The sequence below is a fragment of the Physcomitrium patens genome, chromosome 13 (genome assembly GCF_059467195.1).
Source record: "Physcomitrium patens ecotype Gransden chromosome 13, ASM5946719v1, whole genome shotgun sequence".
NCBI classification, from domain to species: Eukaryota; Viridiplantae; Streptophyta; class Bryopsida; order Funariales; family Funariaceae; genus Physcomitrium; species Physcomitrium patens.
Window position 1 is genome coordinate 6,008,488 of NC_143422.1, and position 24,684 is coordinate 6,033,171.

Sequence of the window (24,684 nt, forward strand, 5' to 3'; positions counted from 1 at the left end):
TTAAACAAAAAAGATTAAATTATTTTGAATTTTTTTCACAAAGATGGCATGTGGTGGATGGAGGATTAAAAATTGCAATGAGAATAACAATATCCTATATATTTCTAAAAATATTTTAAAGTTATTACAACTCAAATGATTGAGCATGATATCATACATCAAATTCAAACACACATTATGCAAATGAATTGGACTATTTTTATTTCTAAATCACTTATTATACCAATAAACATATTCCAATAAGCAATAAATAAATTAATGAATAAATAAAACAAATAAATAGCATATTAGCAATCTTCATGAAAATTTCCTCCACTTGAACACCTAATTTTACTTCACTTCCACTAGAATCCTAAAAATGCCAAAGAGACCAACACCACAAACACAACATTTATGAATTAATTCAATTACCATAACACCCGAACATGGTATACTCAGAATCATCTCAAAGGCGAGATTGACTAATCGCCTTCAACTTCCAAAATTACACCCCCAAAATACCTCGAATATTTGGTTGTTTCACAGAGAATGACGCGGGATAAAAAATGAAACCCAGATCAGACTGTGGCCCAGTCAGATTGACCGGGCGCACCAGTCGCATGAGCAGGTGGAGCCCCCCCCCCGTCCAAGGGGGTAGAGAAAGAGCCCGTGACGTGGAAGACAGCGTGGCGAGCCAATGACGTGGCCTGGCCAGAGGGTAAATTTGACGTGGCAGAGGGGGAAATCCCGGTGGGGGGGGGGGGATACATGGCAGGTTCTGGAGGGGGGCGGAGGAGAGGGGGCTTCGCAGTTTCACGCTTGTAAGGGAGAGCGAGAGAGTGAGGGAGTCTATATTGGTCTTCCATTTCATTTTATAGCCTTATTATTCTTCCTTCCCATGCGCTCTCTGTTTGTTTGCAGGGAGTGAGTGAGTGAGTGGCAGCGTAGATTGATTGCCACCAGGTGGTTGATATATCCATCCAACTAGGGTTTGTTTGTTTGGCACCAACTGAGGTTGTGAGCGCCCTTGTTGTTGTTGTTGCTATCCATATCCTTCTCCAGCACTTCACTTGACCCTCTCCCTCCTCCGCAACCCCTTCCTCCTACTTATTCTACATTCTCTACACCTCCCTCCCCCTCCCTTGATTGATTGGTCGCATCTTGCGCGTTGTGTGACGGTTTTGAAAATTGGTAGATCCGTGGAGAATCGCCATGGTGAAGCTCACCCTCATAGCAAGGGTGACGGACGGGTTGCCGCTCGCTGAGGGGCTGGACGATGGCCGCGATCAGAAGGATATCGAGTTTTACAAGCAGCAAGCGAAACAGTTGTGCAAAGAGCTTTCTCGGCGCCAACATGAGGCCTCCCGGATGTCTGTGGAGACCGGGCCTTTTTTTTTCCAGTATCCTTACTGTCGCATGCGTGGTTGGGATTGTATCCGATCTTTGGGGCGACCATCGGTTTCGTGTACCGTCTTTGGCTAGCGTTATTGTTTGTGGCTTGGCGTTGGAGATGAGCGTGCGTGCGTAAATGTAGATCGGATCGGCTTGGCGTCTATGTTGGTGTTTAACCTATTTGGGGTTACACGATGGACTTCATTTTTGATAATTTGAAACGAGTCTGTTGTGTCTTTTGTTCAGCACTAGATAGTTGTTACTTGTTTGTCATGTTTTCTCTCCTGGACGTGTACTTTTGGTAATGTCACACTATTGTGCATTTAAGAGTTTCTTCAACAGAATTTCAGCTACATTATAGAAGGAGGTGTATGTTATCTTACTCTCTGCGAGCGATCATATCCGAAGAAACTTGCGTACCAGTACCTTGAGGAGTTGCAGCGGGAATTTGAGAAAGTTAACAGGTCCCAAATCGAGACGGTTGCGAGACCTTATGCTTTCATCAAATTCGGTAAGTTCCCAATGAGTACTGCAAATTAGGTCCAGCTTGGGTATGTCGACTGACTTTTTTCACTAAGAACCAACGTTGTTTTTTGAGTCTGCTCTGTGCAGTTTGGTCTGCCATATTCGTGTTTTATTCGCGGTTATTGCGCCCTATTCTCTACATAGCCGATTCAGATTACCTTTTCACATCCAGCACGTAAGATTTTGGTTTTCACCGTTCAAATTTGCAGATACATTTATTCAAAAGACTAGAAAGCTCTATCAGGACACTCGAACTCAGAGAAATTTGTCTAAGCTCAATGACGATTTATACGAAGTTACCCAAATCATGACTCGCAACATTCAAGAGGTTTTGGGCGTTGGAGACCGGCTTGACCGTACGTATATATTTTGTTCGTCATTTTTTTCACCCATGGTTGCTTTCCGACATGGATTTTCATGCCTTAAGTTCTGGATTTTCCCAGCTCAAAGCACTAGCTGAACTGTCTGTGTTGTTTGCTGAGCGCTCTAATTGTTTCAAGGTATATATGTAAATTTTTTTTGGGCCTGGAATAAATCTTTTAAATCATGGTAGACAAACTTGCAGATTTAATTATGCAGTCAAAGCAATGCTCTTGCTCTTGCAATACCCACGTTAGGCACTTTTGAGCAAAGGAGAGATGAATTCTTGACGGACAATTTTTAGCATGTGGACTTGGAAGTCCTTGTGACATCAGTTTGGATCTCCTTATCAAGGAGTCCCTGCTCTTCACCAAGCTTAGTTCTCAAAGATGCACTGTTTGCACCATGGCACTGGTGATACAAGATTGCTTGAATACTTCTTCAACCAGATCTGTACACTTAACTGACAGTATAATGCTTGTGTATCCTGCAGAGGTGAGCCAGATGTCGAGCAGATTGTCCACAGAATCCAAGTTCTATGCAGACAAAGCAAAAGATCTGAATCGGCAGGTATGTAATCTCCTTCAGCTAGATGAGGTGGCGCCTACATTATGTGCTCCTTTTTTCCTTTTTCTACGAGGACTTCGACCTCATACTGCTTTATCCGTTTATAACAAATGTGGAATTACCTTGCGCTACTTCCTTCTTTTAGTTATAGCTGACATGAACTCTGGGTTCTGATTTATCTTGTGGCAAACATTCAGTATCTTAATTGTAGTTTGCGAATGCCCATCCGATTGCTCATCCTAATCACTGATTCCTGGATTGTGTAACATCATTGCAGGCTTTGATAAGAAAATGGGCACCTGTTGGGATTGTACTTGGGGTGGTGCTACTACTTTTCTGGTTTCGTCGATTGTTCTGGAGTTAGCAAATTCTCGAAGGTGAGGATAGGAAGCATCTTACGGACCATTCCCAAGGTCGTATAAGTTGGAATTCTTTCATCAATAGTCGCCTTATAGTCTGATAGAGCATCTTCTCGTTCCGTTGAGTTCCTGTCTACATGATCCTCCTATTCCGCGCATCACAACTGTGAAGATGTCAGTCTTAAAAGACTGTTGAATTTGGAAGAGTCGAATGTGTTGACTGAGTTGCGACTGAACGTCAACTTCATGTACGTTTAAACTGAAGAAGGTCTTGTAGGTCACTTAGTTATCTTTAGCCTACCTAAACAGTATGACTCAAGACGGTCATCTCTCGAGTCCGAGTCACCAACGTAGCAATCAACTGTAAGTGCTTACATTTTTTTGCGGTTTGAAATAGGGAATTCTACTCAGTGGTGGACATGATTGACTTGTTCTGGTGCTTCTTTCCCATCAATAAGTTTTTCTAATGCGTCGAATTTCATTCTGATAGGATGATGATTATCATCCATAATACACATTTTTTGAACTTGTTTCTATCTCTCAACTTAGTAGTTCATCATATTAGTCTCATTGCTGTCGTGGGCCATATTTTCTTTGTCTTTCGTGATGAGCCTCCGTCGTTTTTTAAATGTCAGACAGTGGTGATGATAAAGTTATACTTTTCGTTGTCATTTCTCTGTTGCATAGGTATGGAGCTACCTGCAACGCTTGTAAGTTTCGGCATGACCTGATTCTTGTGTTCTTGGGATTGCAAATGGTAGCGACTTGGACATTTTGCGTATTGTTTTAGGTCAAGCATTATCACTCGATTACAAGCTGTGTCGGTCTCTAAATTGTTTTTAAACTTTTTCAGTCCACAATTAAAATTATCAAATGGACATGTTTGTACAATTGCACTGAGGTGTATCTCATGCAGATAGGTTGCAAGTTCTATTAATAAAAACAAAGACCACTGGTTTACGCCAATCTAATCCATAGTCAATCGTTGATTTCATGATTGGGAATGAAAATCGCTAAGTATTAATCGGCATAAACATCAAGTTCAATGTTATGATCCTTAATATATTTGTATGCATATATGTAAATGTTTTGACAAGTTCTTTGTATTTTACATAAAACTTAGGAAATATGAGCAACATGGTTATATGTATTTGTTTAATTATAAAATTATAACAACAATCAAAACTATTCAATGATGGGAATTTCAAATAACATAAAAAAAAATGTTAAAGATATTATTGTGCTACATAACATGATTAGTCAAGGTACATAAAATGTCGACAAGAATGTTTGTACAGTTGTTCATTTGAGTTTAAAACAATTATTGTTACTGGGTTTTGTTTCTGATTTGTCGAAATTACAACTGAATTCTGTAAAAACATCTTAAGTTTATTTCATATTGTTATCTTTATTCTTAGCATTAAATATATGTGTACACACTTATTATTTTATTTTTTTAGTACACATTTGTAATAGACTTTTAAATATTTAAGAAGTGAACTTTTGATTGCTGTAAAACTGGCTTCATTCAATAAACAAATAGAGTAGATGTTGATGTTGAAGTAGGGTATAGTCATATGTGCAAGTAGAATTTAGCACTTAAATCTGCATGAATTTGAATTTTGGTGATTTCCATTGTGAATATTTTTTATTATAATTTTTTTTGGAAATTACAAGTAATTACTCAAACAATTACAATTAAGAACTTCATAAATGCAAAATTTAGGAATTGGTGATGGAGGATGACCTTTCTGGATTGGTGGGAAAGGATGATCTTTTTAAGATTGATGAGGGAGGTTAACTTTCTTTAGATTGTTGAGGAATATATGATCTGGTACAAGAAGATAAAAGCAAGAATGGGCCAATTTAATATTCCCCTTTCCATTTCCAACAATGTATTATACACACACTACTATTACGACCACCTTTACTTATACTCGTATTTAGGTATATTTCCATCACAATAACTGATATTCAGGTTTATTAAAATAGCATATCATTTACTTAATTACCTATATCCACACATCATCATTGTTATTTCAATAATCACGTACATGCACACACACACCATATATTCTTTGTACTTTAACACCAATTTTATTTGTAATTAACACCTTGCAATGAAAAAAAAGAAAGAAAAAAGACATCATATCAACATCGAAACCGTACTACTGATTTATGTATTTTTATTTGTTTGTTTGTTTTTGTCTCCTAATTATGAGTCCTCACACTTTCTTATATCCAGAATACATGAAGGGAGAGGGGCAGTACCTACCACAACACCTACAACATCACGAAACATGGGGCTGCTACAGACCGACCAACCAATCAGGAGGGGGTAGGGGAAGGGGGGTTGCGGAATCTACCTACCATGTTCCCCCCCCCCCCCCCCCCGTGCTAAAGGAAACAGAGGAGGGAGGTCTATCCAGTTGCAGAGAGCGGCTTCGTTTCGCTACACGTCGGTAAGTTGGTTGAGCCTTGAGCTTAGAGAGCTTGTGGTGGTGCTGGGAATGACCTTCCTGGGCTACTCTACTCGACTACTCTGCTTTGCTCGGATGCTGTTTCTCCTCCCTTCATTGTGCTCTTCTGATTTCTCGGCTTTGTCGCGGGAACTCCCTTTTTTCAGTTGCGGCCATTTTTTCCGAAGTCGCTGCAAGGGTTTTAGCGGAGGAGGGGGTTAGGCACGGAATAGATCGAGAGGCGTGGTTACTTGAGAGTGGAAGGGCTCTGTGATTCTTTCATCGGCTGGATAGTGGAATGTTTTGGTTTCTGTTTGGATAATTCTGGTGCGGGAGGTGGAGCTTAACTCTGTTGTTAAGTTTTGCTCCATGGGAATACTAGATTAGTGAAAGTGTTTATCAGTGTGTTCGGCATTTCATGGCGTTGTATGCAGCTTCCTTTTTTTTGGAAGCAGCATGCTAGCCTGCGGTAGAGAGTTCTCTTAATTTTGTTGTAGCAATGATACACTATTTTTTGATGTTTTTGGTTGTGTGTCGTTTTAGTGTTGTGGATTTTCTGCGGCTTAATTGGAACTAAGGGGAGCCATTTGTTGTTATAGGAGTCGAGCAAAGTGGTGGTCAGGGTCCAAAGAATAGCGCCTGACTTACGGTAATTTGGTGCAGGTAATTCATCTTCGTTGGTAGCCGTTTTGGTGTTCACGACTGCCATGGTCTAGGAGACCGTCGTTTTGAGGTGTGATTTGTCCACATTGACTCGCTACCTCAGAAGGAGCATCGCTGCCTCATGGCACCCGCTTCCCGGTCAAGTTCAACATCCGTTGAAAGAAGAAACCTGTTGGAAACTACTCTTAAAGGCGTTCGACTTGACAGAGTTTGCTGGGAATGTCCAAACCCTAAGGGTTTTGGTGTACAGAAACTCATGGCCAATGAGCACATTTTAGGTGTGCTCAATGCGGTTGAGAATACAGTTCAAAATGCTTACACAGGTTGGGAAGAAAAGCGTCAGCTGGGATCTCGCTCGAATATGTTTTGCAAAATTGAGTTGCCTAATGCGTGGAGATGGAAGGGGCGTCAAGCAGCACAAGGCAGTGAGCAAGGAAAGCCTGTGAGAACTGCTTTCTTGTCTACCAGGTTCAGCACTGCCTCTATGAGCATGTGATCCTTTTGTTCTTGCTTTGGGGGTATTATGCTACCGAAATGTATGACATACCATGTGTGACTTCCTTTTCGCGTCCACAAAACTTATAGTTCTGGGTAGTGACCTGAATTTCTCATGAATGTCTCGGCTATCTAGAATATGTCGTATCTTTATTTTATGCACCAGTAGCGAAACTGTGAATATTTGCACAGTCATCCATAATGAACTCTGTGATTTGTGAGCTCTAGTACTTTAGTGAACACCTACGAGAAGCCATTAGAAGCCAAGGTGATTTTTTTTTCCACGTGCGGGTCCTCAGCGAGCTCGTCTGACTCCCAATTCAATCACTTTCTTTCCAGCATATCAACGTTTTCAGGCGCAACAACCGCTAACGCAGGTTATGTAGCGGGGGATGGTAGTCAGGAGATGGAGCGGGTGGAGGCACATTTTAGAGTTCCAGAGGTTCCTGGCTTTGGTAAGTTAATGAAGCATCCACTAGCTCTCGTAAGCTTCGTACCAAGGGAGTTGGCCTTGTTCTTCGCCGGAGCTGTGGCGGGAGCAGCAGCAAAGACAGTCACCGCTCCATTGGATCGAGTGAAGCTTCTTATGCAGGTTCGTAATCAAATTCGAAATGTTTCCTGATTTGGTGCTGTTGGAATTACAGTGGTTCGCCGTGCATGGAGACGTTAGTGTAGTAAATTCAGTTACTGTTGTTTCTAATCAATGTTAAAATGGTAGCGATCGCAATATTTCGGGGAGTGCTTACAACTTTACACAACTTTGCCAATTGCATATATTTTTTTTTTAAAGTCAAGATTGGATGTGCAGGTGCATGGTGTTCGAATGGCACAGGAAGGTAGCAGACAGGGCATTGGACTATTACAGGTACACAAAATTGAATTCTGTCAAGTTTCTGTTGCAGTGTTGCAATTTTCTTGAACTTGTGTGCTTATCATAATATGGAAGTCTTCATTATTTTTTGCTTTTCAGAGAGCTCTGCTCATGTACCATTCTTGGTTGCAGGCAGTAGCTCAGATAGGGAACGAAGAAGGTATTGCAGGGTTTTGGAAAGGAAATGTCCCACAGGTACTTGATCGAAGTATGAGCAGCAGTTAAGGTTTTAGGTCATGATTGTTTGTTGGAGCTTTTGAAGATTTTTTGGTGCAACTTTGAATTAAAAGAATCTGCATTCCAGTTCTCGTATCATTCCCACCTGTAACTCAAGTCGAACAGTGCTACATGAATTCAAAATAAATTTTCTGGTTCAACCGAGGACTGTCAATGTCTTTCAACAGGGTCATCTGCTCTAATTCCTAACAAAGTACCTTCTCTACTGGACCAACTTTCTTGGTAAAACGTCTTTCCTGTCAGTTGCTGCTTCTGAATAAGATCTGACCATTCTGATATGGGATATGTGCAGGTTGTCCGTGTCATACCTTACAGTGCGGTGCAACTTTTTGCTTATGAGGTTTACAAGGTAACATTCCTCATTGATTACCTTGATTATCTGGAAGCAGTCGGGCGTGTCTTGGGTGGGTTTTTGTCTCGCAGATTACTGAAGTGATCATGTGCCAGTCTGTGTTGATAGATGTATTTCTGATATCCAGTATGCGGTGTCTTTGGGTCCCAGAAATTGTTCAAAGGTGACAATGAAGAACTTCCAGTTGTTGGTAGACTTGCTGCTGGCGCATGTGCGGGGATGACCTCCACTTTGGTAAGATTTGCAGTCTATGAAGTTGGGACTCATTCATCTGAAACGTGTGTGAAGCATTTTTCTTCCAAATCTTTTTGCTGTCCTTTCTGAAATCTAGGTTTGTGCGAGCACCGAAAGCTTGACCTCATTGTGGGGCGCTTCCGTTTGTTCTTAATAGTAGACAATTCTATCGTCAAAGGGTGAGCGTGGAGAGCTTTGTGTATAGTGCTTCTTTATAAGAGTTATTGTATACATCACAGTTGCCTCTTCTTGTCTACTTTACCCCTCGAATCCCAATTTAAATTTGCACAGTAGATGTAAATTAGTTGTAGACTACGGTACTCTGTTAATGTGGAATAAAGCTGTAATTTCTTAACACGATTTGTGTTATTACTCGCTTTCAGGTGACATATCCATTAGATGTTTTGCGACTGCGGCTGGCTGTGGATCCAACTACCAGATCTATGGGTCAGGTATATTTGACTTCTACATGTCTGTCAAGTTGAAATGCTATGTGGATATGCAAAATCCCATAACCTTGTATAGTGCCTCTAATTTGATTGTTTCCTCTTTTAGGTGGTTGGAACAATGCTTCGAGAGGAGGGGTTGAAGTCTTTCTACAAAGGGCTTGGACCATCTCTGCTGGGCATCGCACCGTACATCGCTCTAAATTTCTGCGTGTTTGACTTGTAAGTCCTCCTGCGCAAGTGGTCACGAGTCTACATCTGTTGGAAAGGATTTTTCAAGAGCTTCTATATGACGCAATGTGTTAGTAATATATCTGATGCTGACCTATCAGATGGCTACCTGTATTCCCGGTTGTATATATCAGGCAGGTAGTGCCAGGTTTCTGGGTTATACCCACGCGGGGTTGAATAATTATTATTTTTGGTATTTCAGAGTGAAGAAATCTCTTCCAGAGGATTTCAAGAAAAAACCTGAAGCGACGTTCATGACTGCCTTGGTATCTGCCTCTTTTGCGACGGCCATGTGTTACCCGCTCGATACTGCGCGGCGACAAATGCAAATGAAGGGCTCGCCTTTCAACTCTTTTATGGATGCAATTCCAGGTTTTCCCACTTACATGTCCTTGCAGATGAATTTAGAAGGATGAATAATATCCACTACATATTTCCATTTTCTAATTTTGGTTAACAAATGCATGTTTGCATCACAGCATATGGTATTGTGTTCTTGTCTGTTTGAAAATGAATTATCAGAAATTTGTAACCAGTGATTGTCATTAAGTAGTAGTTTATGTCTGATTTGAGTGGAATGATTTTTTTCAGGTATCATTAATCGAGATGGTTTCTTTGGACTGTATCGTGGTTTTGTTCCAAACGTGCTGAAAAACCTTCCTAACAGCAGGTATGGATTGTATGTTAACCATGAAAGGTTGAGCTAAGTGATATAGGTAGATATAGGCCATGTTTGTGCATGTCAATGCCCATTAAGTCGTGGAAAGATGCTCATTAGTCTCCGTCAAAAATATGATCTTTGAATATCATTGTATCTTCAGTAGTTGAGATTGATCCCAAGTACGTTGATTTCTGTTTACCATTCTTGTATCTCTACTCAAGTTCAGTTTTTGAGGTTTTCACGCAGTCTTGAAACGCAGAAGACACTCTAATTTTCTCCTTGGAATCAACTTCCACTTTTACTCCATCTTCGCATCGAGATTTTGACATTTCTCAATTTTTGTTCTGACAGCATTCGCTTGACGACTTTTGATGCCGCCAAGAACCTAATTAGCGCTAGCCAGGTGGAATACCAGAAAGTCCTTGAGGAGCATCAGAAATCCTTAACCAACTCTTAGATTTAGAAAGAATTCCAATTCATTCAAATATTTCAGATTTTAAGTCACAGTTTGTGGCTCGAGTAGCAGCAGCCATTTTCATCATTCTATTCAAGATCCTTCTCCAACCGCTGGGTGAGAACTTTTGCAGGCTAGGATATGTTGCTTGAGCAGACCTTCATGTCGGAGTAATTGGTTATTGATAACACATTCAGTTATCCACGCAGATCTTCCACCGTGATCCGACGTGTTTTACCATCTGTATACTATTATTCAGAATCGAGTGTCTACTGACCATTTAATTTTGGATAGAGACGTATTGTGTGGTGCACAGGCAGAGTGATGTTCAGACTTTTTGATGTCTGTTATCTACGAATGGACATCTTTTGACAAACCATGTGTACTACATCTATTATTTTTCGTGGATTGTTTCTTGCTTATTGTTTGGGTGCTCTGGCCTCTCATGAAGCCCAGCACACAATTTCTGGCCTTGAAATAGCGAAGGTGAATAACAAAAGCTGAAAGAACTTCAGAAAATGTTAATTCGTGATTGTTCATGTTAGACCTTAATGACAATCAATTCCCGATTTTCAGATATCTGGTTGAAAAACAAGTGCGGATTCAAGCGGTTCATGTTTCTCACGGTTTCAACGGCTAGGTGAATATTTCGACAGAATTTTTGTTTGTCTTTCCTGTCCTCATCATACTCGGTTTCGACAACCAAATAATTCTCTCCCTCCCATTAAGCCCAGCACTTAATCCTACACTGCAACTCTGTGTGTATCTCATGTCATGAACATGGCCCTTGTGACGAGGACATACATTTCTCCACTAAGTTCTCTTCGAATGGGATTACATGTGCTATGAATGCATCATTATTGTCAGAGATGATTAGTGAGTAAGCGGGATCCGAGTGTTGAAACATGAAAATTTCTTGTTCTATGCTCGACATGCTCTTCTACCAGTATACATGTGCTGTGTTTTTTTGTTACCAGCAATTTGATCAGAAATTGCTTCATAATGGACAGACTCTCTAGCGTCATGACAGGTGAAGAAATACCACAGGATACTTCGAATGCATGGCCAATTCGGTGCTCAAGACTACCTTCAATATTTCTGAGAAGCGTGAAGAGGATCTCAACAAACTCGTCGGTGATGACTTCGTAGTTTTAGCAAGTAACATCCCAGCCCTACTGTCAATTCGACATGCTTTACTTCCGAACCATGCGTATAATAAAAAAAAATCCTGCATCTCAGGTGTTCGCTTCTTTAATGAAACCTCGCAAGGATATAGATATCTTCGAGTTGGCTGTATTTGTGTACTTCAAAACCACGTGAAATTCCTCTTTGAAGACATGTTAGATGATTTGGTACTGAAATTCTGTTGATTTCACGCCTTAACTACCAGGACTCAAGACATCTTGTCGCATGTTCACCATAAAGAGATACTCGACGATAACATGCACAAGCTTCATGAGGCTCTTGACGTTGTCGGATAACAACACTGAAGCACTCAGTCTCCCACAAAAGCAGTCATTGAAGCTGATATTCGATTTCTTCAATGAGACTTTTGACTGCAGTTGAAGCAGTAGCAAGATTTGTTTTGTGCAATACTTCTTAAGCCAAGGTGGGTATGGACAGTATAAACTAGTTCGTTGTCATAGGTTTGTTGCAGTTAAATGGTTAAACTTAAGCAGACTTTTTAAAGCTAATTCTGATTTTCAAGAGAGGATAGAAACTCTAGCTATCTATCTACATTCATCCTGGCTTAATCAGAAGTAATTAGAAACCCTAAACCCTGAATCTTAAACCCTGAATCCTAAACCCTAAAATGCTAGAACTTTTGTTGGTACTTTTAAATGAAAATATATGGTTTAATTAATTTAGATTATTTTATAAAAGAAAAAGTTTTCTTAGAAAAGGTTCCATGTGCAACAAACTTGTTCACTATGTAAACTAGTTTGTTGTCATAGGTTTTTGTAAATGAAGTATTGAACTACCAAAATGTCTCAGAAGTCTAAAAATCTTTTAATGAAAATAAAAATAAAACAAAAAAAATCTCAAAGATTATGAAAAGATTTTAAAAGTATGTGGAAGATTATAACATATGACATAAGATAACTAAAGATTCTATAAGCTTTTCAAAATCAAAATAGTCATAGGAATATTCGAAGATTCTAGAAAATTTTAAAAGGTACTAAAAGAATTGTTTATTGTATAGACATAACATTACATTTTCTCTCCAGAAAAAAGTTGTATAAGGAACTTTAATACTTTAGTAGTAAGATTTTTTTTAACAATTTGATTTGAATTTAGGCCTTTGAAGCATTATAAAAAAAATAGATGTCCCTACTTCTATGTTTAATGCTATACAATATTAGATATTTATGTGCTACAAGTTTGTATCATTTTATAAATAACAATTTCTTGTAGCGCAATCAAATTAAATATTAAGAATTTTTAATATGCTTTTAGTATCAAAGTGTAAAAAAAAAATAGATAGATTTGCCTAAATTTGCCAGAATTTGTCTAAAGATACTTGATGAATGATTGTAGATAAGTTTAATCTTTAACACCTTAAGTTCTTTGATTGCTAATTGTTTGTTTGTATGTTTGTATGTTTTTTTCTTTTTCTTTTTCTCATAAATGTATCTACTAATAGCTAGAAATTTATTTCACTACTCCATTTATTACTAATAGCTAGAAATCTATTTATTTGATTATATCTTTTATCAAAATAAAGATATCACTCCAATATTTAGTGGACATAATTTTTTTGACCAATGATTTCTATGGATAATTTTTTTAAATATAAAAATTAATAATAATTTCTAAAAATTTAATCAATATTTTCTAAATTATCATAATAAAAAATAATATATCTTATTTCAAACCTTTTATAGAATCTTTTAGAAATTAACATCTATTTTAAAAAATAATTGCTTAATTAATATTTAAAAATAAAAATAATAATCTGTATAAATTCTATTAACATTGCAACACCTATGATATTATTTTATAATTAATATTAGTCAATAATTTAATCATAAATGATATTTATTATTCACTATCAAATATGAATAGAAAGAAGAAGAATCTAAATACCAATAAGTCAAGCTATCTCTCACACCACAAAAGGAGATTCCAAGAATGCAAGTGTAAAAAGAAGAGAAACCCTAAAACTTTACTATATGACTAATCATTATAACCAAGCAAAACCCATATAAGAATTGACTTAACAAGAATGTCAAGTCAAGGGATTTTTCTACTAAAGTATTCAAATCCTAGTTGATGTTGATAAGTCAATTAATGAAAAAAACTAAATAGATGGAAAATCCACTAAATCAAACTAAACCACATACATTAGACAAGATTTGCTACCCAATCCCACATTGGTAACAATAAAGAAGAAAATAACATTACCAATTTTTTTTAATCAAATTGTTTCACTAATGATTCAATTAAAGACAATTTCTCATCCAAGCCAATAAAAAAACACACACACACTCACATTGTAATAATGGAGTGGTCACGTTCCTAACATCACATTACCATTACTTTCCACATATTATTGTGGCGTCCTTTTAAGGGTCTATTCGTCCAGGGTTGAAGTCCGTGACCTCTATTGATAACCGGGTACCATTATTGATCGAAACCCGTTCACACCGCCACCAGAGATTCGTTGCTGCGCAGTAATCTCGGAGGGAGCGCGCGGAGGCCGTGACCGAGGGAGGGAGGGAGGGGGGCCCTTTCTCCGCGCAGGACCAGAAGGAGGACCTGAGGCCACGGTGACTGCTCCCTCCTCTCGCCACTCCAGTTGTAATGCCACAACCTCTCTTCCCCAAGTTTTCTTGAGTCTTCTTTCTCGGCCATCTCCGTGTTCTGCTTCTCGCTTGGCTCTGTTTGTGCATTTCGCTTCCAACTGAAATTTCTCCCCTCTCAGCTCTGTTTGTGGGTTTTCGGAATTGGGTCGCAGCTGGACTGCCGGAACTCGGCACCATGTGGACAATCGTGGACATTTCCACTCTCGAGGCGCGGAACGGAGTCAGGCTGCGGGAGCTGACTCGTTTGAGATTCGTAGTTAGGGTTAGGTTGTGTTAGAGTGTTGCTAAGAATTGGGGTTTTTTTTTTTTTTTTTTTTTTTTTTCCCTTCCTTTTGGTTGGTTGGTTGGTTTTTAGGTAGGTGATATGCTGCATTGGTTGTCAATGGACATTGGGTGATGTGGTGTAATTAGGCTTTTCGGTGGCGGAAGGTAGCAAAAGTGAAAGCATTGGGATTTGACTGGATTGCCCCCCCCGCGGAGTTTGAATGGTGGACGACTGCCCTGTGCACAACATGGTAAAAATCTTGGCTTTAGACTCCTCTCATCGGTCGTTTTGGTTGCAATAGAGCTGTCCCTATGGTGTTTGGGTGTAGTCGGAGAGGGTTGCCTAGCATTTCACTTGGGAGCATGCTTGCTTCCGTGTGAGAGCCAGTTGGCTATCGTCATGTACCTTTCAGTAGCTTTTTATGGCAATCGTGTTAAGAAGATATGATAGGTCAGATGAACGAAGACGAGGGAGTCTTTTGAGATCATGGAGAGTTCGCTGAAAACGGAGACGTGTTTGCAGTTTTGGACTAATCGTTGCTCGATATCACTCTCGCTATCTCGTTTTCTGCTATAAAGTCATAGTATGGGCCCAGACGACTGTTATTTTGCTGCTCTTTGAAATAAATTGTGTTACTCCCTGGCTCAGCAACTCTTGAGAAAGACTAATCACAGTTTCTGGAAACGCGTTCGCTGTTTTTATGAACATTTAGTATTGATCAAGAGCACACATTTCATATCTTCCTATTTTCATGTGTTCAGCGCTTGAAATAGATAATATGCTCTACAAGTGCTAATAGACTGTCTTATCAAGTGATTGCTTTGTTGTGGCATGTTGTTTGGTATAGCAGGCCCAGTTTGACATAGTCCAGGCTGAACCGACAGCCCTGCTCTATAAGAGACCCGATGGCGTAGCGCTCGTCGGCAGGGAAAACCGGAGGTTGAAAGAGCTTTTCAAGGATTTCGGAGTTCAACCGTCAACTGTTGCAGTCATGGGACAGATGGGTTTCACGTTGAGCACGCTGATCAACATGAAAGACGAGGAAGTAGATTTTGTAATTAAATCTATGATCGAGGAATATCACTTGGATCTCTTGATGGGCGAACAGTTTGGTATTAAGGCGGCTGTTAGGGCCAAGCGGAGGCTGGTTGAGGAGGAGATGGAGCAACAGCGCATGGATTTGGCTGCTCGAAGCAATGAAAAGAAACGTAGGCTAGAGGAATCGTCTGATGGTTTACTTTTGAAGGATGGTGAGTACGTCATTTTGATCACTTCCTCCAAGCTGATGTTGGCAATTGTCGGATGGTTTCGTGACCTGCAGATCTTAAAATGTGCCGTCTTTACTTAGCGAATGGCTTAATTCTTATTCATTTTGTGGAGTGCAGGCAATGGTTCTCTGGAAGCTTTGGGACTATTGGGTCTGACTGATCCCGACAGTGACAGTGAGGGCAAAAAAGTTGCTAAAAGAAGACAGAGGAAAAGGCGGTCGAAGGAAGTCGGAGAGGACGGAGAGGAGAGACCCCGTGAACATCCCTTTATTGTGACAGAGCCTGGTGAACCTGCCAAGGGAAAGAAGAATGGTTTGGATTATTTGTTTGATTTATACGAGCAATGTGGGAAATTCTTGGAGGAGGTGCAGCACATTGCCAAAGAGAAAGGGGAGAAGTGTCCAAGTAAGGTATGTACTGAGAGTATTATTATTGGAATCTCTACTGTCTAGAGATTAAGAAGAGGGTAGGTGAAGTTCAGGCAGAATTATACTTCAAGGTTCAACTTCTATTGTGGATCATTTTATCTAATGCGGTCGCATTTTCTGACTTGCCTACGTACTGTAATAGCGATGTGAATACCTGGGAATCACGCTGTAACAACCATTAATGTGTGTCTCAATGTAGGTCACCAACGAGGTTTTCCGTCACGCAAAACTCACTGGTGCTGGCTACATCAACAAGCCGAAGATGAGGGACTACGTGCATTGCTATGCGTTGCATTGTCTGGACGTGGAGACATCAAATAACCTTAGGAAAGAGTACAAAGAGCGTGGAGAAAATGTTGGTGCCTGGTGTCAAGCGTGCTATTTCCCTCTAGTTAAATTAGCAAGGCAGAATGAGTGGGATATTGATGACCTCTTTAATCGGAATGACAAGCTTCGGATCTGGTATGTCCCCACGAAACTCCGGCAATTGTGTCACATTGAGAGGATGAAGCACGGTGAATGAGCCCTTGTACATTAAATAGTATACTTATGTCAAGGTTTGAGGTTGGAGTAGTTCTTCATTCTAAACTTACATTGTATCGGATTCACATTTGGAGTCTCCTGGAACACACGGGTAGGATTACACATTTTATGTACGGGGTTACTGCACCAATCTACACACTTTGTTTTTAATGTAGATGACAGGCTTAATTTTGTACAGGAATCTGTAGAAATCTCTGTAGGTTGTGCCCCCCCTGTCCTTTTCATAGTTGCAATATATCATAATTACAATTGCAATTAGCAATTACTGGAATCTAAGCTATTTATACAGCGTGTCTAACCCTAAGGCTTCAAAATTCCCAAATTTGGTCGTCGAATGAACCGTCTTGTTAACCAAAATGACTCTCCGTTCACACGCCTAAACCGTTTAACCCAGGCGACTTTAATGGAAAGTGGAAGAGAAATTTGTGTTGCGCTTCTGAGGTGGGCAGGTCACTGATAACGATTAAAACAGCCTTGATGAATTCTCATGGAAACAATGATCAGAATCAGAGGAGGTGATTAAACGTGGACTTAATCCGGACAAAGTTTTCATAGAATTAGTAAAGCGATTTGCTCCTCCGAGGACATCAAAGAACTGGGTTTACAGGGAGGACGGCAGTGATCAGCTGCGGCCATGAGATCTTGACCAATAACATCGTAATTAGCTGCATCAGAATCGTGAAATTATAACTGTAACAAAGCTTACTTCTCCTTGGATATGGTATTACTGGCATCATCCTCGCTTTGGCTGCAAGAGTCCGTAAGATCGATGTTCGTAGAGTTCGTTTGATCTTTGATGCAGAGTATCACGACACAGTACTCTCTTTCTCTTAAAGAATTGGGTTGATTTAGTACTAAATGTTATTCTAAACTCCATAATCTATAAGTGGTTTAATCTCTCTTGCATGTCTTGGACAAGAACCCACACCTTTAATTTTAGAAAAGAAATCCAGGAAGAGGTTTGCTTGTTGATAACCTGTCTATGCAGAATATCATCACTTTTTCGCAAATAGAAATTGTAACGTACAAGAATATATGGTGAGTTTAAAGAAGTTTAATCTAACTATTGCTTCTATGGTAATCTTATTAGTCAATTTTAGAAAGTTCAGAACCTGAGAATTATTTTTACTAATTTCTATTCAATGTGGTTTACAAAGTATAAAAGAATAGTATTAGGAAGATATTTCTTTCAAGCAAATTAATGTAATGATTTATTTTTTCAACATTGTAGTAAAAGTCATATGCTTGTTAAAACATCAAAATAAATTGTACTGTGTTTTTAATTAAGATTTTAATAAAAAAAATATTTTTTACTAATAAAAAAAGTGCTGTTTTAATTATTCTAAAAATACATCTAATCAGAAATTAGATGTTTTGAATGCAATCAAGTTGTATCAACAAATCTAATTATCCAACATTCTGATATTCAATGTTCTTTTTAAACTTAGAAAGACAAAATATTTTTAGGGGAATGTTAAATCGACTCATGCTTTTACTAAATTGACCCATTCATGATGAAGAATATGGTAATCATAATGAATGTGGTTGATTTTCATTAATTATATAGATTTAGCAATAAAGAAATAAATTTATAGATATTTTTTATATTTTAATTTTTTTTATTATCATAATGGTTAGAATGGGTGGGTCAATTTAATAAAAGCTTGGATCTATTTAACGTTCTCCTATTTTTATTATATATATAATTAATATATAACATTTATTAGGTAAAATGAGAATTTAAATTGCTTACTTTGAGAGATATCTTTTGATACAATTCTTTGTGAGTTTTAGATCATTGTAGATGTAGTTTTCCTTGATTGTAGTAGATCCATCCAATCATAAGCTTCCAAATCTCCATTACTTTTAATATGGTTGTCTATATACTTCTTTAATAGTATATGTCTAAAAAATACTTAGTAAGGTAAAAAAAAAAAAAAAAAAAAAAAAAAAAACTTGTCATAATTTATTCATAGTTTGTTTTTTGCTACTTCTTGTGCTAATAACCACTCAAGTTGTCATATTCTTCCATCAATTTAATTCTTGACTATATCTTTCTATTTTTAAAAAAAATACTTATATTGGATGTTATCTTTTTTCTATTGCATATCTTGCACAACTTATTTCTAACAAATACTTCCTTATCATCATAAGTTTATATATATATATATAAGCAATTTTCTACCTTTAAATAGATATATGATTTATTTAAAGAATTTATAAAAGATTAAGATAAATTTTATAAATTTATCCATATAAGAAACTTTACTTCATGCAAATAAAATAAAATAAAATAAAACAAAGAGTATTATTATTAATTTAAAAACATAATAAATTATTCTCTAAGAAATTATACTTACAAGTTGTATTTTTTCTCATTTACAATAAATTGTGTTTCTAAAGTAACTTCACCTAATATAATATATAAGATAAATTTAGGATTTTGCTAATGCCACCACAATTTTTGTTATTGCCACCACAACCTGCCACTTATTCAACATGTTTTTTTAGTCTTTTTATTCCAATCAAAAAAATTGTTTAATCAAATGGTTTGAAAGGTATTGAACAAATAAAATTTGATTGGATTGAAATGTAATGAATAAAGATGCATGTGGTGGCTAAGAGATTTGTAGTGGCAATAGCAAAAATTGTGGTGGCATTAGAAATATCTTACATTTATTACTAATCTCAATTTCACTACCATATAATCTAATATTCTTTAACAATTATAGTTTAGTATAAATTACAATGAAAACATATCTTGCATGTATAACAAATGTAAAATGAGATATTTCTACTGCTTTGAATTAGTCATTTGTTAATGTGTACTAAGTGTTTTACTCTTTGTAGCTTAGGGCAAGGCTAAGAGCAACACAAATTAAGACTAAAATACAAGCCAAACAATGTAATTACATGATTGTTGTTTCATGCACTATTGAATCACATTGTGGCACTTTTAAGATTCCATTTTATTTTATATGTATTCTTGGTCCAATCATTCTTTTTATCACCCATAATTTGTTCGACCTACACAAGAAGCATTTTTCTCATCTTGTTATTAGATGGAGACATGCCACGTTTCAAACAACAATTGTTAAATTACTATCAGATTGTTTGGTTCTGAAGATTATACCATTAGGTTTTCTTTTTCTTTTTCTGCTGAATCTTAATGGAACTATGCTAATATTGTAATTTTTAGACAGTTTAGAGACATTTAACATCATATGATCAACCAGTTGGTTTCATTGTACTATCAGTGTTCCACGTGCATAACAAGTTGGGTTTTGAATCCTGTATCATTTTAAAATAATACTTAAATTTAATTGCGAAATTAGGTCACAAACATCTATACAAAAGAGACAAACACACTGAAAATAAAATATAAAAAATAAGCTCTAATGGAAGATTTTGTTCAAACATATCCCTGTGGATCACCTCCCATCCCATCCCCTGCCTGAATGCCTCCGACATAATGTAGCAGTTTAAAGTCTAGCAAGAGAACATGTTTTTAAAGTGAATACATCCCATTTTCCAAAACAACTGCTTGTGGACAGTTCCTAGAACTTTTCTACTTCAGGGCCTCTTTTCTTTGAGACCAGTATCCTGCCCCTTGCAAATTAAAAGATTTTAGAAGAATGAAAGTAGTTATAAAATAGTGTGGAAGATTCTATAAGGAAGTAAAAGTCAATCTCCATGACATTGTTTTTCTTAACTATGAGTTCCACCAAAAAAGCTTACATTGGTGTTGAGTGATGGAAACTCCCTCATTTCTATCTTATAAATTATCATTCGAGGGCCTCAAAAAAAGTTATTGTCTCTCTTACAAACTATTCACTGAGAATATTCGTTTCACCAAGACAGAACTGTAGTGCGATGCACGAGTTACGGCAGTCGAGCAACTGGCTTCACCAAATGATCACATTACATGACATCCATGTCGCAAATTCACGATCATAAAATCCTGATGATGGAAGTCAAAAAATGCTCAAAATTCATTTTTGAAAAAGATGGTCAAAGTCTTTGGCAGCACCAAAGCTTCATGAATTGTTAAACGAGAGATGCGTTTTAGCAGCCCAACTGTAGTGACAAGATGAATCTATCTTAAGTAGCCCTCACCTAGAACTTGTAAAAGCAACACTATGTAGCTTCGAAAAAAAGCTCTTACACAAAACCAGTTCAAATCAACACCTAAGGACATTCTACATCCAATATTTACCACTACATGCTGCACTATTTCCCCAACTTTCCTCAAAGTAGAGTGGTTCCGAGTGTATGTGCGCAGGTTACTAGATGCTCATGCCACGAGTCCAACAGCCTGCTGAACAAGAACTATCGATAAATAAATGAAAAAGTAAATGCAGTACTTCCAAGCGCAGTACCCACAGAGCATAAGCGGAATGATAAAATTGAGTTTAACACCTGAAGCAATAAGCAAAAAGCTTTAGAGATTTAGAGCTCTTCCAAAAAATATCACAAGCCAGGGCCTTGACCAACATAATTCCGAAAAAGACCACTCGTAACATCCAAAGCAGAATAGCCTGAGTTACAGAACATACCTTGATTTGGAAAAATCGTGTGCAAGGCTTCAACTGCAGGAATCTTTCTTGAGCATTCTTAATTTCCTCAGAAAGATATTCCAGCAGTATGCCTCAAATTCAAAAAGATATATAACCATTGTAACTTTTTCACCCTCTTAATATCTGAATAGAACTTGTCTAATACTGGGGAAAAAAAACCCCTCTTCGAGCCACAAACTCCAGCAAGACAATTCCCTAGCGCCCAGAAACTGCTTTCGAGACTTATAGATAAACTATAGAGAGAGAATCACATAGTATGATCCACCACAAAATTATGGACTGTAGATGCTAACAAGTGCTCTACAAATAGTTCATATATCTAGTCGTGAGTTTTTGTCAAGGACTTGATGTTTCCATCACTACATTTTAATGTGGGATCTTCAAAGAGATGAGTGAAAGCAATCAGATACTGAAAAGCTCTGCATCCAAGACTGCCCAGATTTTAATCCAGTTTCCACACCAGAATGCAAGTAGGGACACCATCATGATATAGATTCAGAGCTTGTCTTGAAAAAGCAACTGGACTGCAAATCTTCCGATACCTTTCATCTGACTCTGTCCAAAAAATCCTCTAAAACACCAAGACTGAATCGAGGGTTCGTATCAAGCTTGCAACGAGCTGACAGATATAAGACCAGCCAACATATAATGAAGTACAATTGGCCAACCGAAACGACCAACATCGAAAGGAAGGGCCCCATAAATTGAGACAGAACCCAGCGAGCACTTCTGCCGCATAAAATACTCTCTAGAAGCTTGACAGCTAGCACCTGTACATGCCCACTAGAATTAGGATCTGAAACACAGATATTGTTAGAATTTGATGTCGCTACTAATATCAGTAGGAACTAAATCCTGCTCAAATCCATTTAACTGAAGCTGACATAAAGTGTAGTTAATATGGAAAACTAATGAAGCAAAATTAAGGTCTAATTGACCTTTGAAAAAATGAAACGAAGTTAAAGTGCACAACAGCACTACAACCCACTACCTCAAGGAGAGGATGAAAGAATTGAAAATAAAACATGCAGATGTATCCTGGTCACAAGTGCCCGAAATAAACACACCTGGTGCTGCATATTGGAGACCAACTTCCATCCTCGTGATAGTGCAGAAAACCCCCAGTATTGCCTCTCCATAATAGTCACCCAACATGCCATGACGTAGATACATGAGATAGCTCCTTCAAGCATATAATCCACGCTCACAAGTCCTCCAATCCGTGCGGCCAATGCCAAGCTAGTAGCCTCAACATCCTTGAAGGGCGCTAGAAACGAGAATGGCATCATAGACAGTCGGAGCACAAGCCGCTCTGCTTTCTCTGGCTCCAGAACTCCACCCCCAACAAAGGACTTCATGATGAACAAAGACATCAAGTCCCGGAAAGTCCCATGAAGAATACCAAGCCATATCAATCGGATCATTCCCAAACGTAAACCAGATTTCACAGCTCGAACCACTCCAACTTGTTTGCCCAGATACGCACTGATAACGCTGTAGGCAACCGTTCCCAAAAGAGCCGCATGTTGCAACATAATCACGGCACAAAATGCCATAAAAGCGCCTGCTAGCACGCTCAGCATAAAGAGCAAGGTAAGACCTAACTGAGGAACTGGTCGGTCAACATTCCTCCCTCCCATCAAACGAGCAGAGGGTACAACTAAACCAACTTTTTCCTCGTACGTATCCTCGAACTCGGTACTTTCATTCTTCCCCAAAACTCTCAACTTAAGGGAAAACTTGGGAAGGGGCTCCATGTCACCAGCACCGTTGGCATTGATCGTTTCCTCTGGGATTTCCTCTGCTCCCATATGAGTCGGGATATCCGCAGTAGTTTGAGGACCCTATAAAATAAATTAAAATTAAAATTAAATAACGATCTTCGAATCTCAGTATCTACACAATTCAGAAACTCTCACATCCTAAAAGTCGCCTAAAACTTAAGCTCTTAGAACTGTAAGAAGGTTAATACCTCAGAGACTTGAGTTGCGTAGTTGGCATGCAAGGCATCCCGCTTTAAAGAGGCCGTTCTTGAATTTGACGCCCTAGTTTCATGCATTGACATTTTTTCCCTGGAATCTGCCAAGCTTTCCATGATAGCTTCATCAAAAGAGGAGAGGAACATAGCTAGGTGTCTTGCCACGAAGCCCTTGTCCTCCGTACCTTCTTTAAGACTACCTTCGAAACTCTCTCGAGATATCTTCAGATCTTGAGAATTGCGAGCATGACCCAGTGAAGAATTGGCAAAGCTATAGTTGCCATCAAGCTGAGCGAAGGCAAGCCCTCGACTCAGCGCGAACGTCTCCATAGCATAATAGTAAAAGGCCGAGACCAAGGCAAGGATGCAGATAGGAACCAAACACATGCGCCATAAGTGGCCCGCCTGCTTCAACACACCCCTCACACTCTGCTCCTCCCGGAGCTCCAGTCTCCCCATCGCCGTAGCTGACAACGGAACTCTACCGTAAAATACTGCTGGTCGCTGCAAGACCTCAAGATGATAACCGCACAGTGCGTCAAATCGTGAAAACGAATAGCCCTGTGTTCACAAAAAAAAAAAAAAAAAAAAAAAAAAAAAAAAAAAAAAAAAACTCTACAATTCTATCATTTCTCCATAAAACGGAAAAAATATAACGATTCTCAGATCCTGAAGAGCCGCACCGACAAGGGTAAAGTGCCTGCTCTATTCCCGCGACAGTCACACCACGCCACCTTCACAAATCGTCCTGCGCCTCACTTCGCTCTCCACGCTTCAATGCTCCACATGACCGCGATACCGACATTTCCATTCAACACTCACACACACACGCACTACTACAAATACTAATACTACTACTATTACGCGTGCAGGGTAATCCTCTCTCCGCCTCCCTCCCTTCTCTCCGTCCTCCCCTGCAGCAAATCCACCCTCGGGAGCAACCCTATCCTCCTAAACCGCACACCCGTGCCGAACCATCACACTCCCGCTCTGCACACCCAAATCCTGCGCAAATAGGCGCAACAAAACAAGCCACGCCGATGTCAGCAATCACGAGAAGAGAGCTCTCTTCTGGGAAGAATGTGGAAGCCCCGAGAGTTGAAGGGACGTCCGAGAAAAGCCGGTAACAAGAGAGGCTGGCAACACACAGAAAAATAAATAAACAAACTAATAAAATAATAAAATAATAATGAACGAAAAAGCACAAAGCTGACGAGGAGAAGAAGAGAGGTCCCGCGAAGTGGGCAGGGCTGGGACTGGGCTGCAACTGGGCATTGCCGGAATTGGGCTGCAACTGGGCCATCACCATTTGGGGCTAAACTTAGAGAGCGCCGCCAAGTTCTCTTCCTTCCTTCCTTATGCCTAACTTCAGTTTCTCATTGGGTCTTCTTTCTAGGGGTTTAGAGTTGGCGGTAATCAGGAGTTAGTCAGTCACTGTTTTCTAAGTTTAGCTGGTGACTGGTGACTTCTGCCGGTCTGATCACCGGGTAAACGCTTCCCCTATTCCCGTGAAAGCTGGCCGCTGCCTAATGCT

The 24,684-nt window shown here is 38.9% G+C and overlaps 4 protein-coding genes across 13 annotated transcripts; 3 read left to right on the plus strand and 1 right to left on the minus strand.

Moving 5' to 3' along the window:
* Window positions 1–873: 873 nt before the first annotated feature.
* LOC112290742 (25.3 kDa vesicle transport protein SEC22-1) lies at window positions 874–4,153 on the plus strand. 2 transcript variants are annotated; one of them, XM_090255265.1, is made up of 6 exons: window positions 874–1,379; window positions 1,722–1,882; window positions 2,106–2,252; window positions 2,750–2,826; window positions 3,101–3,200; window positions 3,870–4,153. In XM_090255265.1, the coding sequence occupies exons 1-5, from the start codon at window positions 1,192–1,194 to the stop codon at window positions 3,185–3,187; spliced, it is 660 nt and encodes a 219-aa protein (XP_090111391.1). In that variant the 5' UTR covers window positions 874–1,191; the 3' UTR covers window positions 3,188–3,200; window positions 3,870–4,153. The 2 variants fall into 2 exon arrangements, with proteins under 2 accessions (XP_090111391.1, XP_024393148.1); XM_024537380.3 differs by lacking the exon at window positions 3,870–4,153 and having other exon boundaries at window positions 3,101–3,600.
* Window positions 4,154–5,576: 1,423 nt separating this feature from the next.
* On the plus strand, window positions 5,577–10,578 carry LOC112290864 (putative envelope ADP,ATP carrier protein, chloroplastic). Of its 5 annotated transcripts, none has more exons than XM_024537657.2 (12): window positions 5,577–5,644; window positions 6,305–6,772; window positions 7,139–7,391; window positions 7,608–7,664; window positions 7,803–7,865; window positions 8,200–8,256; window positions 8,410–8,493; window positions 8,877–8,945; window positions 9,049–9,161; window positions 9,373–9,542; window positions 9,762–9,840; window positions 10,183–10,578. In XM_024537657.2, the coding sequence occupies exons 2-12, from the start codon at window positions 6,426–6,428 to the stop codon at window positions 10,286–10,288; spliced, it is 1,398 nt and encodes a 465-aa protein (XP_024393425.1). In that variant the 5' UTR covers window positions 5,577–5,644; window positions 6,305–6,425; the 3' UTR covers window positions 10,289–10,578. The 5 variants fall into 5 exon arrangements, with proteins under 5 accessions (XP_024393425.1, XP_090111390.1, XP_024393427.1 ...); XM_090255264.1 differs by having other exon boundaries at window positions 7,199–7,391; XM_024537659.3 differs by lacking the exon at window positions 5,577–5,644 and adding an exon at window positions 5,671–5,968 and having other exon boundaries at window positions 7,199–7,391.
* Window positions 10,579–14,421: 3,843 nt separating this feature from the next.
* LOC112290150 (floricaula/leafy-like protein FL1) lies at window positions 14,422–16,866 on the plus strand. 2 transcript variants are annotated; one of them, XM_024536141.3, is made up of 4 exons: window positions 14,422–14,606; window positions 15,207–15,606; window positions 15,742–16,034; window positions 16,252–16,866. In XM_024536141.3, exons 1-4 carry the CDS (start codon window positions 14,577–14,579, stop codon window positions 16,573–16,575), a joined length of 1,047 nt encoding a protein of 348 aa, XP_024391909.1. In that variant the 5' UTR covers window positions 14,422–14,576; the 3' UTR covers window positions 16,576–16,866. The 2 variants fall into 2 exon arrangements, with proteins under 2 accessions (XP_024391909.1, XP_024391907.1); XM_024536139.3 differs by having other exon boundaries at window positions 14,425–14,606; window positions 15,204–15,606.
* A 3,697-nt stretch (window positions 16,867–20,563) lies between these two features.
* Window positions 20,564–24,267, minus strand: LOC112290621 (uncharacterized). Of its 4 annotated transcripts, none has more exons than XM_024537093.3 (5): window positions 23,834–24,267; window positions 23,145–23,654; window positions 22,240–23,016; window positions 21,152–21,942; window positions 20,564–20,910 (listed from the first exon to the last, which is right to left on the minus strand). In XM_024537093.3, the coding sequence occupies exons 2-4, from the start codon at window positions 23,607–23,609 to the stop codon at window positions 21,718–21,720; spliced, it is 1,467 nt and encodes a 488-aa protein (XP_024392861.1). In that variant the 5' UTR covers window positions 23,610–23,654; window positions 23,834–24,267; the 3' UTR covers window positions 20,564–20,910; window positions 21,152–21,717. The 4 variants fall into 4 exon arrangements, with proteins under 4 accessions (XP_024392861.1, XP_090111392.1, XP_090111394.1 ...); XM_090255266.1 differs by having other exon boundaries at window positions 20,564–21,014; window positions 23,834–24,262; XM_090255268.1 differs by having other exon boundaries at window positions 20,564–20,913; window positions 23,834–24,229.
* Between the last annotated feature and the right edge of the window lie 417 nt (window positions 24,268–24,684).

Excerpts from the sequence above, each read along its gene's own strand:
- LOC112290150 (XM_024536139.3), top strand. The coding sequence starts at position 14,577 with ATGGTGGACGACTGCCCTGTGCACAACATG. Across the intron at positions 14,607-15,203 it reads ACTGCCCTGTGCACAACATG|CAGGCCCAGTTTGACATAGT; the intron begins GTAAAAATCTTG and ends TGTTTGGTATAG. Across the intron at positions 16,035-16,251 it reads GGGAGAAGTGTCCAAGTAAG|GTCACCAACGAGGTTTTCCG; the intron begins GTATGTACTGAG and ends GTCTCAATGTAG.
- LOC112290742 (XM_090255265.1), top strand. The coding sequence starts at position 1,192 with ATGGTGAAGCTCACCCTCATAGCAAGGGTGACGGACGGGTTGCCGCTC. Across the intron at positions 1,883-2,105 it reads TTATGCTTTCATCAAATTCG|ATACATTTATTCAAAAGACT; the intron begins GTAAGTTCCCAA and ends TCAAATTTGCAG. Across the intron at positions 2,253-2,749 it reads CGTTGGAGACCGGCTTGACC|AGGTGAGCCAGATGTCGAGC; the intron begins GTACGTATATAT and ends TGTATCCTGCAG.
- LOC112290621 (XM_024537093.3), bottom strand. The coding sequence starts at position 23,609 with ATGGGGAGACTGGAGCTCCGGGAGGAGCAGAGTGTGAGGGGTGTGTTG. Across the intron at positions 23,017-23,144 it reads ACGCAACTCAAGTCTCTGAG|GGTCCTCAAACTACTGCGGA; the intron begins GTATTAACCTTC and ends TTTATTTTATAG. Across the intron at positions 21,943-22,239 it reads TCTCCAATATGCAGCACCAG|GTGCTAGCTGTCAAGCTTCT; the intron begins GTGTGTTTATTT and ends GGGCATGTACAG.
- LOC112290864 (XM_024537657.2), top strand. The coding sequence starts at position 6,426 with ATGGCACCCGCTTCCCGGTCAAGTTCAACATCCGTTGAAAGAAGAAAC. Across the intron at positions 7,392-7,607 it reads GAGTGAAGCTTCTTATGCAG|GTGCATGGTGTTCGAATGGC; the intron begins GTTCGTAATCAA and ends TTGGATGTGCAG. Across the intron at positions 9,162-9,372 it reads AATTTCTGCGTGTTTGACTT|AGTGAAGAAATCTCTTCCAG; the intron begins GTAAGTCCTCCT and ends TTGGTATTTCAG.